A 17,300-nucleotide genomic window follows, 5' to 3' on the forward strand; every position below is an offset into this window, starting at 1 on the left:
TGCTGATGTATTATGGTCGCGAGCTCTGGTTTTCCTGAATGATGTTATGGTTTACGGAAAAACGTTTGAGCACGAAATGGAGAACCTCCGACACGTTTTCTCCAGGATACGCTCGGCGGGACTAAAGTTCAAACCAACTAAATGCAGGTTGTTTCAAAGACGTGTACAATATCTTGGCCATGAAATTTCAGACAAAGGGGTTAGCTGCAGTGAGACAAAGATATCGTCGATTCGTGACTGGCCGGTTCCTGGGAAGTTGAAAGATCTCCAGGCCTTCCTGCTGGGCACCTCAAACTATTATCGGCAGTATGTGAAGTCATTCGCGTCCATCGCTTACCCACTGACACATCTGACAATGAAGAATGTGCCTCTTAACTGGGACGATCAATGCCAAAATGCGTTTAACACCTTGAAGGAGTTATTGACAAAATTTCCGATACTGTCTTACCCACGCGAAGATGGTGAAGTGTTCATTCTTGACACTGATTGCAGCGCTTTTGGTGTGGGTGCGGTTCTGTCTCAGAAGCAAGACGGTCTTGAGAGGGTAATTGCTTATGCAAGTACTACTCTAAACAAATCACAGAGGAATTACTGTGCTACATATCGGGAACTTTATGCTGCAAGATGGGCAATTGAGCATTTCCGGCATTACCTTTGGGGGAGACCATTTATTCTGAGGACTGATCATTCTTCATTGCGTTGGCTTCTCACTTCGAGCGAGCCCCATGGTCCCTTGGTGGCAAGATGGATTGCGTTTCTGAGCAGCTATGATTATACAGTAGAACATCGTCCGGGCGTGTTGCATGGGAATGCTGATGGTCTCTCCAGGAAGTACCGTAGACGCTGTGAGCGAGAGGAATGCTCAGACTGTTGTGATTTTGCAGAACCTCCAGCAACAAGATGTGCTGCGGTCATTGTAGGGAGTTTGGGGCAGGTTGCTGAAGAATCTGCATCTACAGGACCAGATTTGTCAAACTGGTTGCGGTCATACACTGAAGAAAATTTGAAGGAGCTGCAGATGATAGACAAGGACTTGAAAACAGTCATTTCAATGAAGGAAACAAGAGATTGTAGACCTTCTGGGACTGAACTTCTGTTTCAGCCAAAACTGGTCCGGGACTTGTGTTCGCAATGGCGACTCATCAGTCTGCGAAATGGGGTACTTTATCGTGAATTTGTGCATTCTAATCCTGGGGGTAAACCAATATTTCAATTAGTCCTGCCCCTTTCGGTTCGTAAGGATATTTTTCACCAGTTTCATGCATTGCGAACAGCAGGTCATTTGGGCCGTGATCGTACTTATAAGAAATTGAGGGATAGGGTGTATTGGCCTGGAATGAAACGTGATGTTGAAAGTTGGATTAAATACTGTTCTGTGTGTACCAAATCGAAAACTCCTCATGGTGGTCACAAGGCTAATTTGCAGAAAATGTTATGTGCTGAGCCATTTGACAGAATTTCTATTGATTTCATGGGTCCCTTGAATGAGACGGAGTCGGGTTATAAGTACATTATGGTATGTACTGACTACTTCTCAAAATGGGTAGAAGCATTCCCGTTGAAAAACTTGTTGGCTGCTTCTGCTGCAGATGTACTTGTGACTGAAATTTTCACCAGATTTGGTGCGCCGTCTATAATCCATACGGACCAGGGTGTGCAATTTGAATCCGACCTTTTTAAGCAAATGAGTATGCTATTTGATATTGAGAAAACTCGCACTACTCCCTATCACCCTAGATCAGACGGACTCACAGAAAGGAACAACCGGGTTTATCTGCAAATGCTCAGAAGTTTCGTGAACAATGCCCAAGACAATTGGGATGAACATTTACCTTATTTATCCATGGCTTATAGGTCATCAGTGCATGCATCTACTGGTTATACCCCTAATCGTTTGTTTTTAGGAAGAGAGATATCCCTTCCTGTTGATATCATGTTTGGTAAACCGCCACGTAATACTGCCTATCGTTGTTATACTGAGTTTGTAAAGTGGTTTGACATTGCTAGTACCGATGCTTTTGCGTATGCCCGTGAGCAACTGAGTAAGTCTGCTATCCGCCAGTCTAGAAACTTCGATCCATCTGTTAAACCCTTAATTCTGGAAACTGGTACCTTGTGCTGGTATTTCCATCCACCCGCGAAGTCAAAATTGAGGTCGGGTTGGACCGGCCCATGGGTTGTGTCAGAGCGAATTGAACAATTCCTCTATCGGATAAAACGAGTGGACTCCGAACGATATCGCATTGTGCATGTGGATAATTTACATCCTTACGTGGATGATGTTGAATCACTTCCAGCTCTGGAGGACGATTCAGTCGGTGAGACCGACATCGCTGTGTCGGAAGAGATACCGAGCGTCCTGCCCGGCCGTAGCAGACAAATGCCCTCACGGTTTAATGACTATGTTATGTGAAAGTTTTTTTTTTTTCACTTAATGCTTGTTGCTTGTATTGTTGTGAGAGTCTACTTGAGTAGCACCTCTCAAAATTGATGGGAGGGTGATGTGGCAGCCCTCGTGCGCCCCCTATCTGGGTTGGCGCCCTTGTGATGCTCTAGTGATTTCATGCTAGGCGTGTCTCTTCTTGTGTTTTGGTCTCGTCGCTGTTGGGTTGTTGAGTACGACTGAGTGAATAAACTTCATATCTGAGCAAAGGCCTCTACAGTACCTTCAACCTAAGAATCTTCCGAATGCCTTTTACAGTGTGTACAGTTTTAAAGAGAGTGTTGTGGGCGGAGCATATAGCATAACGAGTTACGCAATATTATCATATCGTTATTGTGAGCTGAACAATAGAATCAATCAGCGATTTAGGACGACGGTCCGATTTCTGTTGGCAGCCACCGCTTAATTGTTCTCCACGCTGCAACTCACAACTTCGCTTTTCACATTCAGCGCTGAGATCGCAAACATTTTCCTTGGCTCAAATGAGACGGCGCCACATGGGCCCAATCTCACTAATCCAATGGCAATGTCCCGTGTACGTTGCTAACGTCTGAACCAATTATAGTCATATGCTGATAATTGCCGAATTGATGCAGTTGATGCGCAATCAATAATGAACAAGAATATCGCCAATATAGAGGTTGAATATTGACAGCGTGCTCCAGTTCATTGCATGGCATGTACTGCAAATCCAATGGGTTGAAAAGAGGTGTATTCATCAGATTTCCACCATGGCGTACACTTTTTAGCGAAAAAAGTGTGTATTCACACCCAAATGGTGTTACACGAAAACAGAACCTAAGTTACAATTATATCGCGGTTATAAATCCTACTTTACTACGTGAAAGCATCATTTGTATTAGAATGTTGTGTTTGATTTACACCGCGTTGTAAGTCTGAGGCGGGTTCTGGTTTCGTGTACAATGGGTGCATATTCACACCTGTATATCACGGGTGGTCCAAGGGTGTGAATATTCAGTTTTTTGCTAAGAGTGTACGCTATTGGGTGAAAATCGGCTATAGTTTTTTTAAAATGCATGGCGTCAGTGAAGTCGAGTGCGATGGGGCATCAACCCGATGCGTCACGCGAAAATTACTTCAGTGCGACAATTAACGCTTCTGTCGCGAGCAAAGGGTTAAGAAATACAATACCCTATTTAGCAATTGTTCGTCTATTATGACATCGCGCTCGAATAGGACGATAGGTCATGATGTAAAATATGCGACGCCGAGCGATGGAATTTGAAACCGGTCGACCAGGTCAGCTGATTGTTACCGGTAGCAAAAGTTACCAGTAATTAGTTTTTGTCTTCTCAAAATCTGGGCTGTGAACGACCATGCGAAAATATCGGTGAAATACCTCAGGAACGTCATCGAGATTAGACAGAACAATTCAGCAGGTTTAATTTCTCGGCGAATGTCGAATTCCCCAGTTTTTTACCAAAACATAGAGTATAAAGCATTTGAATTCCGTATTTTGTCTTTCGACTGGCTGTTAGTTTACACAAGGGGGATTACGCGAGATATAATCAGATATATCAGGGTTTCTTAACCAAGGGCGCGAGAACTGTTCCCAGGGGTGCGGATATCTTGCATCGTTAGTATTGGTTAAGTCTAATGCTATATAAATATATAAATCCCAATCCATTTATTGCTTTGGAAATTTTCAAGAGCAGCGAGTGCCTTGTAACTACAAATGGTTTTTAGTATGTCAAATTCGTGCTTATCGAAAACGTAACTCCGGTCACTCCTTCTCCAGTCATACTATCCAAACTTCGAATGTATCTTATTCGGGCCCAGCTAAGATCCGCTGCGGCTTTGGATTAATGCTCCAATTGCTGCACACTACTCAGCTGTTTTCGAATGCTTAATTTGAACCAAGCCGAAATAACGAACAAAGAATTTTGACAATGTTCATTATAGTCTCACGCACCGTGCTACTAACAAAGATATAGTAGCACCCGACAGCATGAGTTGAATGCATGTTCTTAAAGGCGAAATTGAGACCAGGCCGTTGCTATATTGTTGCATTTCACGACTACATATTTATGCAAACAAGGATTCTTCTGTCTGATTTACATAAAAAACTATGGTTACCTAACATATTTCCATGTTTTTAGACGGGTTGCGAGATCTTGGTTAGTGATTTCAAAGGGGTGCAAACCGGGGAAAAGGTGAATAAGCACTGAGACAGATGTTCGAAACGTCGTTAATAATTGGACGTACAGCTTGAAAAGAGCTGAAATCTATCCCTGGGTTTGTGCGTGACAAGCGATGGAGCTGCAGCAAGATATCGTCGGTACTTGGGTTCGTCTTCTTTGAAAACTTGGTCGTCAGTTGTCACATTCGTTGCTATTTTGCCACCGCGCGGTGTTCAATACTTTGATAATCCGCGCGATATATTCATGTTTAGTTAAAGGAGTGTTTATGAATGGGTGTCCGTCAGCAGCTTCGATTTCCTTTGATGATGATCCGTCGATCAGGTGGAAATAGTTACTTCTTAAAACGGGTTGTCGTTACTAGGCACAATGTTTAAAAATCGAGTACTAATTGTAACGATTCGAGTCGATTAGTGAAAGAAGATCTTATATTATATGTTCATTACCACTAAGAGTTAATTTATCAATGATAATTGTAAAGTTTCGATTCTATTTTTTTTACCGTGGAAGGCAGTAAACTTCGATCGGTCGCATCGCAGCGTACGAAACATGTAGTACAAAGCTATAAGCACGTTACTGGAAATGACATATCTGTTATGCCGTGATCAAAATTGTCACAAAGTGCAATGAAATTGGTACGGCTTCAAAATTATCAAATCATATTTAATGTGATGTGGAACTGTCATTATATTCTTTGTGGTCACATAAAAGGTACATATCTCAACTTTCCGCATCATCCATACTGTTATAAGTCATAATGAATGACACTTAAATACCCGACTCGAAACCTGATGCTTGTTTCAGAATAGAATTAATCGGATACTCGATTTTTCCTCAGTATAAGAGTCGTTATAGCGATAATATGAAACCGAAATTCCATAATTCACTTTGCTCAACAGTTTCCATCTGGATACTTCGGGCATTTCAGAAGCAAGACTAGAAATGACATCTTACAAGAATACCGGCACGCGGCGTCACCAAGCCCGCCGAGCAAATTTGTCCACAGAGTTCGGGTGAGTTTGCACGAATTACAGTCAGCTTACTGTTACAAGACGAATCATTCAGATCAGACCGGTACTTCTATTGGATTACCAAATTGCGCAGCTAGAACTACCATTAGAACTAACGTCATTCAAATATCCGCAACTAACTAATAGCTGATAAGAAATAATGAACTGCGAAAAAGGATGGGGTTTCTAGTTTGAAATGGGTAAGGTTCCGAGAACTCGAGCAGCAACTGGAAATCAGAACCAATCATTTTTCAAAATTCGTTATTAGAACTAGAACTACTCAAATACCAGTAGTCAGTTTAGAGTCAAGTAACTAGGTTGGTAGTTTGTATATGTCTCGCTCTGATCATGAGTCTATATAGTCAACCATAACGATTGCTATCATTTTTCAACACAGCTTTGCCCGGACCGTCATTTATTCTCCAAACACGACAACCGACACTCTTTCCCAACAGATGCTAGTTATTTCGACACGGTGAGTTCCATTCGTATCCTCACGGACGCGTAATTGTTGAGAACAGTAGCGTGAATCCGACCGAGAAAAAAAATGACGAATTGAATGACAGGGCCTGGGTAGGAGGAAAAGCGGCCGCGCTTCGACCATCTTCAAACCGGACTTGATCGCGTGGATGCCTCATGAAGACGAGCTCAAGAAAGAGGGCGCTGCTATGTCCGTCTACAGGTGCTACTTGAAATGTCGCTGCTAGATTGTTAAACGGATAGATACGAAACTCCAATTGCATGCTAGAGTACACAGTAGTCTTTACAAGAGGTGATCATTCAGGGTTTTTCAAAAGTGACTTTTTCATCAAAGTTTTCTGGATATTCGGTAAAATTGTTAGGTTGGCTAAAAAACAATGCATCCACACCAAATTTGGCTCAATTGCAACATGTATAGCAGCTAAGCTGCTGAAGTCATAATTTTTTATTTTTATTTTTAAACAACCCAGGTGGTACAAAATGGTAATCAAGGCATAGTTTTACAAAGCTCAAACTGTCAAGTAGGAGTAAATAGAAGTTATGTGAGTAGGCAAAATCTACTTGAAGCATATGAAATTCGTAACTGACAGTCTCTGGTCTTTACTGGTGCAACGGGCAAAAGTAGCATTTCTGGTAACAGCATACCGAGCACAAAATTTAATATAACCGGTTTCAATGGAATGCTTCCGACGTACTGATTCCGAAACTATAATATTTAATCTAGTCAGTGCACTGGAACCCTATAAAATCTCTCACAATGGCCATACCGATGGGATATTACGGAGCTCCAATTTTCCGTAACATTGCAGATTTCAGATCTGAATAGCGATTTAGAGGTATTTGCAGTGCCCTGACCAGATTATAATTTGTATTTTCGGAATCAGTGTGACAGTAGCTGTCGATTAAGAACGGTTTCATTATGAAACCTTATGTTGTAGGATTATAACCAATTATTACTCAGAGGTGGTCAGTAACGAAGTACTTCTACTTTTTCGAAGTACTCAAGTAGTTTCCCTCTACTTCTGGTACTTACTCAAGTAGATCTGATTTTCGCTACTTCTACTTCTACTTCGTAATATTTTGTGATCTACTTACTTACTTTTCGCTATTTTCAGTTTGTCAAGTAGAAGTAGTTCAATCTTCCAATCAGGAAGATAGCCTGAGGAATTTCGGGGCTGTTTTCACGGAGTATCAACATTTAATTCTCATAAAAGTTCAGTACAGCCCAGAATTTTCGTCACGCTTCGCGCGCAGTGGATACGGAGTTACCAGTATGATTTCACGAAAGTATCGATGAATATCATTTCGGTAGCGGTTGGCGTGGTTCCGTTCACACAGGGATATCCAGAACTAGATATCTAGATATTCCCGCGTTCACACCACATTGTCGCCCTTCGCCCATATGAAATAATTCATCACAGTATACATGGCTCATCATAACGTTTGAAACTGATGTTTCGCAATCAAGCATTTACTTGTCATATCGTAATCTAGCATGTCCATGGCGCGTCATAACCTGGAAAAGTGGACTCTGACTTTTTTCAGCTTTACACCTGTTTTAACATACCACCTTTGAAACTTTCTGGAGTAAAGGCATGAAAAACGTGTTCCGCTTTGAGAAGTAGTATTTATGTTTCATTTTCAATTCCCAGTATCATATACTTTGAGTTGTAATTAATATCAGTTCTTCTGTCTGGATAACATACATGTTGAAGTATAAAAGCAAGTGTAGTAATATAATTTCCGGAAATAAAGCTACGCAATATGACATTTTTACGGTCCACCATATTTTTTATTAACGTTTACTAATCGCGCAAAATGTTTACACCGTATCCGATACAACTTTTCCGTATTGCTCTTCTACTGAACTACGGGCCTTATAATATGGGGGATGGCGCAATACCATGCTATTTTCTAAAACGTGCTGTTCGAGAAAACAGAGGATAAGTATGGCATTTCCATATCAATCCTATCATTTTCATCCCATGATGTGGACGTGCTTATGCTATCGAAAATTGAATACCTGCTGGTATGCATCAATATGAACCAAGCTCGTCACCTGTTGCATAGCGTAATTTGCACCTTTTTACAATTCATGTGAACGAATTAGGATCGTTTTCACAACTACTTACTTACTTACTTACTTGAGTACTTTTAAAGTCAGTCAAATCTACTTCTACTTCAAGTAATTTTTGGGTGCTTATGTAAGAAGTACTTCTACTCGTACTTGAGTAGATTTTTTCGTCGCTACTTCTACTTCTACTTGAGTAGCTTTCTTGACTACTTTGACCACCTCTTTACTGCTTTTGCCAAGCGCAGCAGTAAACTCTACCATGTAACCAAGGCCGCTGTAGTTGGATCTTTCTACGTAGGTAAGTTATGTGTAACCGCTCCGTTACGGAGCCATAATGACTCCGGATTATCTGGTTGCAAGACCAGTCATGCGTACAGGTAGCGTGCTAAGAATTGGGAAAATAGGAAGTAAATGTATAGTCGGCCTTAGGTTGTTTTTGTGTGGAGTTGTTACTGTGTTATCCGCCAAATCTACAATGTGTCTCTGGGTCAAGTCGAATCTGAAGTAACTTAGCCGTATTTAGTCAGATAGCGAGGACTACGACCGAACGGCTACATATGTGTGATAATCGATAACATATATATCCGTCTCAGGCTCGATTTTCGACACGGCGATGAATCAGAAGGTCAACTTCCTCAAAGACTTTCTCCTCGAGTCCGGCACCGAGCCGCTTTCCATGCCGATCAGTTCCAAGAACAGAAATGGCTGTCCGACTACAAAATGTTCTTCCAACACGGTCAACCCAACCCGCGCGTGGACACGGACTTCAACACGGGCAAGGAGCATCAATCCAGGGAACATAATCGAAGTTACTACGACGTGAACAGCACTGGGTCTTTACGGAAAGTCATCCCACATTACCTGGCTCATACAGAAGCCGTGAAACGCAGAGTGAAATCCGCGCCTTTGATGAGACTAGGAGTTGGAGATTGCTTGCAATGGCCAGCAGAGCAGCTCAACCAATCCATTCCGATTCCGAACCGGTTCGATAAAAAGTCCGAAAGCTACAAGTTTAGAAACCCGTTCGAACCGAAACTAGCTCGAAAATGGCGCGATTCGAAACCACCTACCAAAGAACAGCTTCTAAAACCGAAACCTTTCCATTGGAGGGAAAAAGTACACTTAAGAACTCCCGCGGCGGTAAAGAGCGACAACGAATCAAAACCAGACCGTGCACAATCCGCTTCTACAGTGACATCATCAAAACCAAGTGATTACACTCACAAATCACCAACACCTGGCGAGTCCCGCACACCCACGCCCCGACCTCCCGAAACACCGCGTTCTGAAGCTACTTTCAGACCCAAACTGTCCATGACTCCAGCCGCGACACCAGTGAGCCATTTCGGGCCTCCTGTTTCTGCACCAGTTTGGGCCACCCAGCGATCAATACCAACTGTAGTTGTTAACTGATCCATTCTGTGAATTTTTGTCTACTAAACGAGGCTTTAATACCAATCTTTTCTGTTGCGGACGGAAAATGGTATAAAACCGATGGAATGATAGGCCATATGATGTCATGGAGTTAATTTTGCAAATATAGAAATATTTGGTATCGATGGTATTGCTTTGCGATTGAGAAGCAAAATTTTTTCTCTGTGGGAACAAACTTGCCAATACCTCCCGACTATTCACAATATCGGGCTTTCTCAGACAACAAATTTCCAATTTCTGTTTTCCCAATACATGGACCACGGTTTCATATATGTTCTCAAAAAGATTACTACTTGAGAAAGCGATTTAGATACAACAATATTTCTCAAAGTTCGATTTAGCGTATGTTGAGGAGGATATACCATACCACCATTACTTGAGCTCTGATTTTCTATATCTCAGTCCAATTTCCGCGTACATTTACCCAAAATTTTCAAAAAAGAGTGCAAATTATCAAAGAAATGGACATTTAGGCTTCTTCAGAGGACAATTTCAAAATAGTAAAAAGGAGGGCAAATCCTCTTAAAAGAGGAGGTATGGTTAACCCTATTATGCGTATCCTTTTAGGCCGTTTCCGTGCCTGTCTGCGCCACGCAGAGATCAATCCCTACTATATGGAGAGAACTGAGTCATTCAGTGAAATTTTCATGCAGTTTTGACTCCATTCTTTTCTGTTGGATAGGCCATTTCACGCCATGAAAATTTATTTTGTAAATAAATAAATATTTGGAATTGATAGTATTGTTTTGTTATGAAGAGATCCACTATCAGTATAAATAACTATAAAGCGCGATCAATATCTCGTAGCTTAACGACCCCAGCGCAACATATTTAAAATGGCCTTGAATGTAAGGTGTATACTCTCATACCAACTGATTCCGAAAATATAGTCAATAATCTGGAGAGACTTTTTGGGGTACAGAACTTTAATATACATTTTATTAATATATTCATATTACAAATATATTAAAACCCGAAGCTTCTCGAGCCAACACTCTTCAGGGGTAGCCTAATCGTCGGCATAAAGAGAATTTCAAAAACTTGCATATAATTACATTGCATACAGCCAATTGTGACGTTATAGAAACAAAACAACATCAAGTGAAGACAAACCGCGAGCGCAGCTAGTGGCTAATTTTTAGCTGAAGCAAACGTTCCTTCTGCTGGCATAAGCGCGGTTGATGGATCTTAATGAATGTCGATTCCAGCGCGGACAAGTGGAAAAATGTGCGGCCTCTACCCAAAATTGAGAATCTGTCGTCACTATAGTTTTTTGCGCAAGTAGCATGCTCAGCTAAATGCCAGCCAATGGCAGAGTTCATTGCCACGGCCTGATTGTGTTCCAACACCCTTAGGTCAGTTTCGGTTTCAACGGCCTGTTCCTGGGAATTTAATGTACTTCTAATAACGCGCGGTATACATGTTGTTTGATACGTTCCTGCAAGCGCTGAGTTGTTCTTCCTACGTACCGACAATCACAGTGGTACTTAAATTCGTAAACTATATTGCTTTGTTGAGAAGCGGGAAGAACATCTTTGCGCGTTGCAGGAAGTAGTTGTTTGGTGGTGAATACAACATTCGTTTTGACGTTGTCGTAACAACGATCTGCGGCGGAGACCAACTGTTTCTCGAAACGAGAAGATTTAATATTATTTATTTAACACATACAACAGTGGTGTTTATCGCCTATTAAGGTCATGTACACCACGACAATGATATCAGTAATGCTCAGGTTCTTTGCTTTTTCGTGTTCTTTCCGGACGACTTTCATACTCGCGCGCTCCCAACTTCAGTCTCTATCTCTCTTTCATGCATCCGGACTTGTTCTCTACTAGTAGTAGTATAGATCGGTCGCGATTCGCCATTGGCTCTTATGGGCGGGGTGGTGACTCGTATTGAAAACCCGGGGTGGTGACTCGTACTTTCAGACCCCCCTTGTGGCGGTGACTCGTAATGGGTTCTTATGGGTGCGGCCGTGATTCGTACTTTCGGGTATAGGCTGCGGCGGTGACTCGTATTGAAAACTCGGGGTGGTGACTCGTACTTTCAGACCCCCCTCTCGGCCGTGATTCGTAATGGGTTCTTATGGATGCGGTCATGATTCGTACTTTCGGGTATAGGCGGCGGCGGTGACTCGTATTGAAAACTCGGGGTCGTGATTCGTACTTTCGGGTATAGGCGGCGGCGGTGACTCGTATTGAAAACTCGTGGTCGTGATTCGTACTATTCTTACGCGGTCTCTGGTGACTCGCCATGTGTTCTTATGGGTGCGGTCGCATGCGGCTATTGCGTCTTATGACGAGGGTGGCGAGCGGCTATTGATGCTAACACGAAACCCGGGGTGGCAAGCGGCTATTTTGTCTTATGGCGGGGGTGGCAAGCGGCTATTGCGGTCGCACGGTAACCCTTTTCAGCATAGGGATCGGTTGCACGCGGCTTCGTTGTTGGCATGTCGTACTTTCGGGTATAGGCTGCGGGTGGAATGTCGTACTTTCAACAAAAAAGGCGTGAAAATAGTTTGCTAAATCTAGGAATCAGTCGCATAGTAATGTTTGGGCAATTAGATTACCACAGTGCCGGCGTAGACGACGATACGAATATCAACAATAGCTGCGTTCACAAACTAACACTTCAAATAGGTGTGAAATAGTTTGCAAAACCCCGCGATCGCTGACAAGATAATGTCTCGGACATAACCATCTTTCGCGGCTTCGTGTTACAGACATATCGATTGCTCACGCGGTGAAATTTTCGTAAGCAGTTTGTCACAGAACTTGATTTCACTCGTAAGATTAATTAAGTAACGAATAACAGACCGCCAGTGTCGGTAACTTGAATAGCAACAAATTGTCACTTATTTCTACTCTAACCCTAATCCTTTGTGATGTGTACGCTTATTCAAAAAGGTGCGAAATAATTCTAAAATCCCGCGATCGCTCACAAGATAACACCTAAGACATAACCATCGCTCGCGACTTGATGTTACATACATTTCAATCACTCACAAGGTATCATTTTGGTAATTAGTTTGTCGCAGAGCTCGATTTCACTGGTAAGATTTATCATGTAACGAATAACAGAACCGTCGCAGACGGTGATTCGAATACCGACAAATTCTCACTTATTTCTGATCCAACCCTAATCCTCTGTGAAGTTGACGCTTATTCAAAAAGGTATGAAATAATTGTAAAATCCTACGTCGCTGACACGATAATGCATCAGACGTAGCGGTCTAGTTATAGTACGGTGTCGGAATCCATTCGCGACATGTTCTATAGGTAAATTCAGATAATCAAGAATGAGGTATTTGGACTTTGACATAGTCTGAATTGAAATAGATTGACAAACATGACTACCAACTTTCCCGCAGTCCCATTTCGATATTATCTGCACATTGATTTGAAACAAGTAATGATACCTTACAACTCTATTCGCGATCCGGCTTTTCGTTTGTCAAAGCGACATTTTAACATCTCGCCATACTCAAAAGAATTATTCACAACATCGCCAAGTGTTAAAAATCTAGTTTTCACTTACTTGATTATATCACAACAACTCACAAACTTGAATTAATTCATTCTGGTTGTATTCGTATGATCGGTCTTTTTTTTAATTCAATTGTAAAAGTCGTTTCTATTCTGAAGACAAAGTAAGCTATTTACTAATCGACACATATACGACTTGGCATAAACATATTATATTTCGAGTATACGAGATTTGAATGACTGAATAATAACTGAGAATTAAATTATCACAAGTGAATCCGTATATTACAGCGTAAAAGATATTTGAATGTCAGCAACTCTGTACGGTCATAGTTACTACCACTAATTTACCCGACCAACTCGTCATGATCATTCCTGAAATCAACACAAACATGACCACTGACTTGAGTTAACCACAAAACAACATCAAGTTTTAAATCCACTTGTAGCTTACGGATTATTTGAATGTTAGTTATGTTTTGTTGTAATTGAGTGTACGGAAATAGTATTACGTGTCGGCATCTTACGATCTTACCATATTCAAAGAGTCAACCACAAAAAACATTGTCAAGTAAATCCGTTACCCGACCAACTCAAACAGTATCAGTATGAAAAACAGCCAAGCATACACGAGTCCATACAATCATTAAAACCTAAAATCCATAACAAGTTCGGTTGTACTCATATCCCTACGACGCATCATTTTTATCCAACTTTAAAAGTCGTTACTATTCTGTAAGAGGAAGAGGAATTACTACGCGGTATATTCTGCAAGACAAACTAATTACTACTCGGTATATTTTGTAAGGCAAAAGTAATTACTCTTCGGTACAGGGGACTTGAGCTTAACATAATATGTTTGAGTATACGAGATTTGAAAGGTCGAGCAACGTAGTTAAGAATTCATTTCTTATACGATCAAACGCCGGTGTTACATTGAAAGTTATCATGCTGTAAACATAAGGATTGACACATTGATTTGACATATGTAATAGTTGATCATGACTTGATTATTAAATTATTCGCGTTAATTAGACCCGGTGTTGTGGTAAAGGTTATTATGACAGCAACAAACTTTTCCCTACCGTGGTTATTAACATATTGATTTGTAAAACTATACTTGTCTGAAATGTTCTTGATTTGAAAGATATTCCGTGTTGGTACAAATCACTCTGCGTATTACGGATATCAGAAAATATTTTTACAAATGTAGTTGTTTCCAGTAACCAAGACTAAAGATGCAACAATTTCGTTATTCAAACATTGAACACCCGATGCAAAATGCTTTATTGGTCAAATTCGCAACGGGTAATTGAAACGACTAAGTGTAGAGTCAGTATATCTTAATGGCACGTCGTTACTATTGAATCTAGCAATTGATACGATTCATTGTCGGGATTTGTGACAGCGCATTGAAACATAAACAACTTACAGAGTGTGAAAATATCACTTTGGGTATCGAGTACCATTTGAAGCGTGCGATCAATACATAATTCCGTTCGCACTCTCTAAGGCGTTGTGAAGTCTACAGATTTACACTTCAAGACTTTGATCAACACAGAAGCAATTTGGAATATCTTTACTGGACGCATCCTATTCTACTAGACTTGAGTAATATACAAAACTCATAGCATTAACAAAATCGCAATAGGCGCTACACCGAAATCTACAAAATGTGTTTGTATTGTTACTCAAAGTAGTGATCATAAATTATCATTTGAATAAGTAATTTTAATCATAAAACCAAACTTGCGAAAGTCATTACCATGACAAAAGAATATTGTAGGTTGCTTGTTAAATGTATGCCGGAAATATTTGTGGAACGCTCACGACCAAAGAAATTGGAAATTTTCCCATTGTCATTCGTCAAAGTAAATGTCGTCACAATACTCAATCACTAAAAAAACGATATACTTGTATGTGATTGAATCACCGGTAATTAACTAGCTAAATCAAACCCCTAAGAAATTTCCCTCACTCATTGGATATGAAACAGCGTCGCTTAAGCGGCGTAGATCGTTTTTCTAAATTCAAATCATACCTGACCAACAGAAAACAATTTTCCCTCACCCGGTAATGAAACCAAGTGGTGGGCCTTCGTTTCAATATTTTGTGTAAAATACTTTGCAATAAACACACTGGAGTGGTTGAGCTTTACATCATCAAGCTGTCTTCTGTAAATCGAGATCGCATCTGACTTGTAACTGTATCGTTTACCTAACCGAGCTGTATGCACAGTTTGATATTTTTGTCATTTAGTGATTGCTGAACATACCAAACGATACACATTCACTTCCGAAATACTGCGTTGATCTCAATTCCCTTTGTCGTGATAATCGAAGTACATTTGTTTCGAATTCGTAACAGCCGACTATGACACGATAAATTTCGACAAGTTATGCTTAGAAGATTGGTTGCATATCGCGAAAAATAACATATTACTCACATTGATACTGTTAATCGGTATTTTCACGCGAGTCGATTTTCAAACGAGTAAAATTTATTACATGAGTTGTTCCGCTTACTATATTTAAATGTAAACTCACCCATCTTTCAACAACAAACAATGATAAAAAAGTACGCAATCAAACACAACACTTTGTACGACACTAATTATTGTTCCACAAATCTCATTTCATACTAAGTGTATACGAAAGATATTCATGACACATGAAAATATTCGCTCATGCTACGAACATACGCAATGATTGGTGACGCTTTCAAACTGTTTCGATATCACAAGAACTTTATTGTCTGAATGGGTGTTCATGTATCTTAATAATCAAATAGTTCAACACAGAACTAGTACGTACAGAAACATCAGAGTTGTTTACACAAAAGTTTGTATGTGTACAGTATGCGAACACCATGTGTAAGTCCAGCACAATTGCGGTATCCATCCGAGTTTAGTTAACACAAATTTATTACAACGGAGCCACGTAAACTTTCGTGAAAGAAAAGCATACTCACTTCCAGAGGGTTATGTCAACGCCATAGCAGTACTCCAACAACAAAGTACATATGTTTTCTAGTCACGGTCCTTACATCTTTCACATAGTTCAAACTACTTTGCTAACGAAAAGTGCTGAGTCATCACATGATTGCCCTCACAACAAAACAGCTAGAAGATATTATCATACAAAAATATTCCTAACCCTTTGCGCACCAGTGACAAATCATACAACAAACATTTTTTGTGAGTCGAATTGTTGTTCAGTGTCAAGTCTACCTGTTGAAACGTACATTAAAACGACACAGTCACAATTCAATTAAAACCACAAATCTATTTTCATTTCGTCACAAACTGTCACATACAGAAAAATAAATTTTCTTTCCCCAACACATACTTGTAACCAATCGCTTTCATTAAACACTCAACTCCATAAAAGTATTTACTCTCTACAACATAGACATTCCGATGTAGTCAAGATATATTTTTATTATTCAAAATCATCGACTTCTGTTTACGGCGTTAGTGTGTGCATGTCATACATGTGGGGCCCGTATTGAAATGGACACGACACGACTGAATGTAAGGAGATAGAAGTCTATCGCATGGATCGAGACCGAACAAGTTAGTTAATGTATTCACGGTCATGATTGTGTTTGTCATATACGAATGATAGGGTTACTGTCAAATCTACATACAACAACCTTCTGGCACGCATAATAACAATTTCATTCTCTCCCTTCGTAATTGCATACTCACGACAAGTATATTGTACAACTCGACAGCTACGTTTAACAATACCAACGACACTAAACATACGATACCTACCCAAGTAAAATTACCATTTTCACCTGGAGGTCAGGCGTTACCAGAGTAAAAAATACCATTGTCCTTGGAGATTTATCGTTTACTCAGAGTAGCAATACATTTTCACTTGAGGGTCTATCGTTTCCTAGAGTAACAAACCTTTTTCACTTGGAAATATATTTTTTCACCGGGTAACAAACCTTTTTCACTTTGAAATATATTTTTTCCCTGAACAACAAACCTTTTTCACTTGGAAATATATTTTTTCTCTGGGTAACAAACCTTTTTCACTTGGAAATATATTTTTTCCCTGAGCAACAAACCATTTTCACTTGGTGGGTCGTCGTTTACCTGAGTAAAAATATAATTTTCCTTTGGAGATCCGGCGTTTACCCGGTGTAACAAACCATTTTCACTTGGAAAAATACTTTTACCTAGAGTAACTAATCATTTTCTTT

The 17,300-nt window shown here is 40.4% G+C and overlaps 2 protein-coding genes across 2 annotated transcripts in view; one reads left to right on the plus strand and one right to left on the minus strand.

The window, feature by feature from the left end:
- LOC145440674 (coiled-coil domain-containing protein 6-like) overlaps positions 1-17,300 on the minus strand; it is a 91,178-nt gene that overhangs the window by 33,539 nt on the left and 40,339 nt on the right. The gene's annotated exons all lie outside the window — the stretch shown is intronic.
- Positions 4,531-9,870, plus strand: LOC145440108 (uncharacterized). Its single transcript, XM_080317699.1, has 5 exons — positions 4,531-4,750; positions 5,502-5,615; positions 6,010-6,087; positions 6,179-6,294; positions 8,760-9,870. Exons 1-5 carry the CDS (start codon positions 4,718-4,720, stop codon positions 9,577-9,579), a joined length of 1,161 nt encoding a protein of 386 aa, XP_080173825.1. The 5' UTR covers positions 4,531-4,717; the 3' UTR covers positions 9,580-9,870.

The sequence above is a fragment of the Botryllus schlosseri genome, chromosome 6, assembly GCF_051294905.1.
Source record: "Botryllus schlosseri isolate E-star chromosome 6, Bs_hap1, whole genome shotgun sequence".
Taxonomy (NCBI): domain Eukaryota; kingdom Metazoa; phylum Chordata; class Ascidiacea; order Stolidobranchia; family Styelidae; genus Botryllus; species Botryllus schlosseri.

Bases quoted from the DNA above. Each gene is read 5' to 3' on its own strand.
- LOC145440108 (XM_080317699.1), top strand. From the start codon at position 4,718: ATGGAGCTGCAGCAAGATATCGTCGGTACTTGG. The intron at 4,751-5,501 runs GTTCGTCTTCTT...TTTGCTCAACAG, and splicing joins AAGATATCGTCGGTACTTGG to TTTCCATCTGGATACTTCGG. The intron at 5,616-6,009 runs GTGAGTTTGCAC...TTTTCAACACAG, and splicing joins AATTTGTCCACAGAGTTCGG to CTTTGCCCGGACCGTCATTT.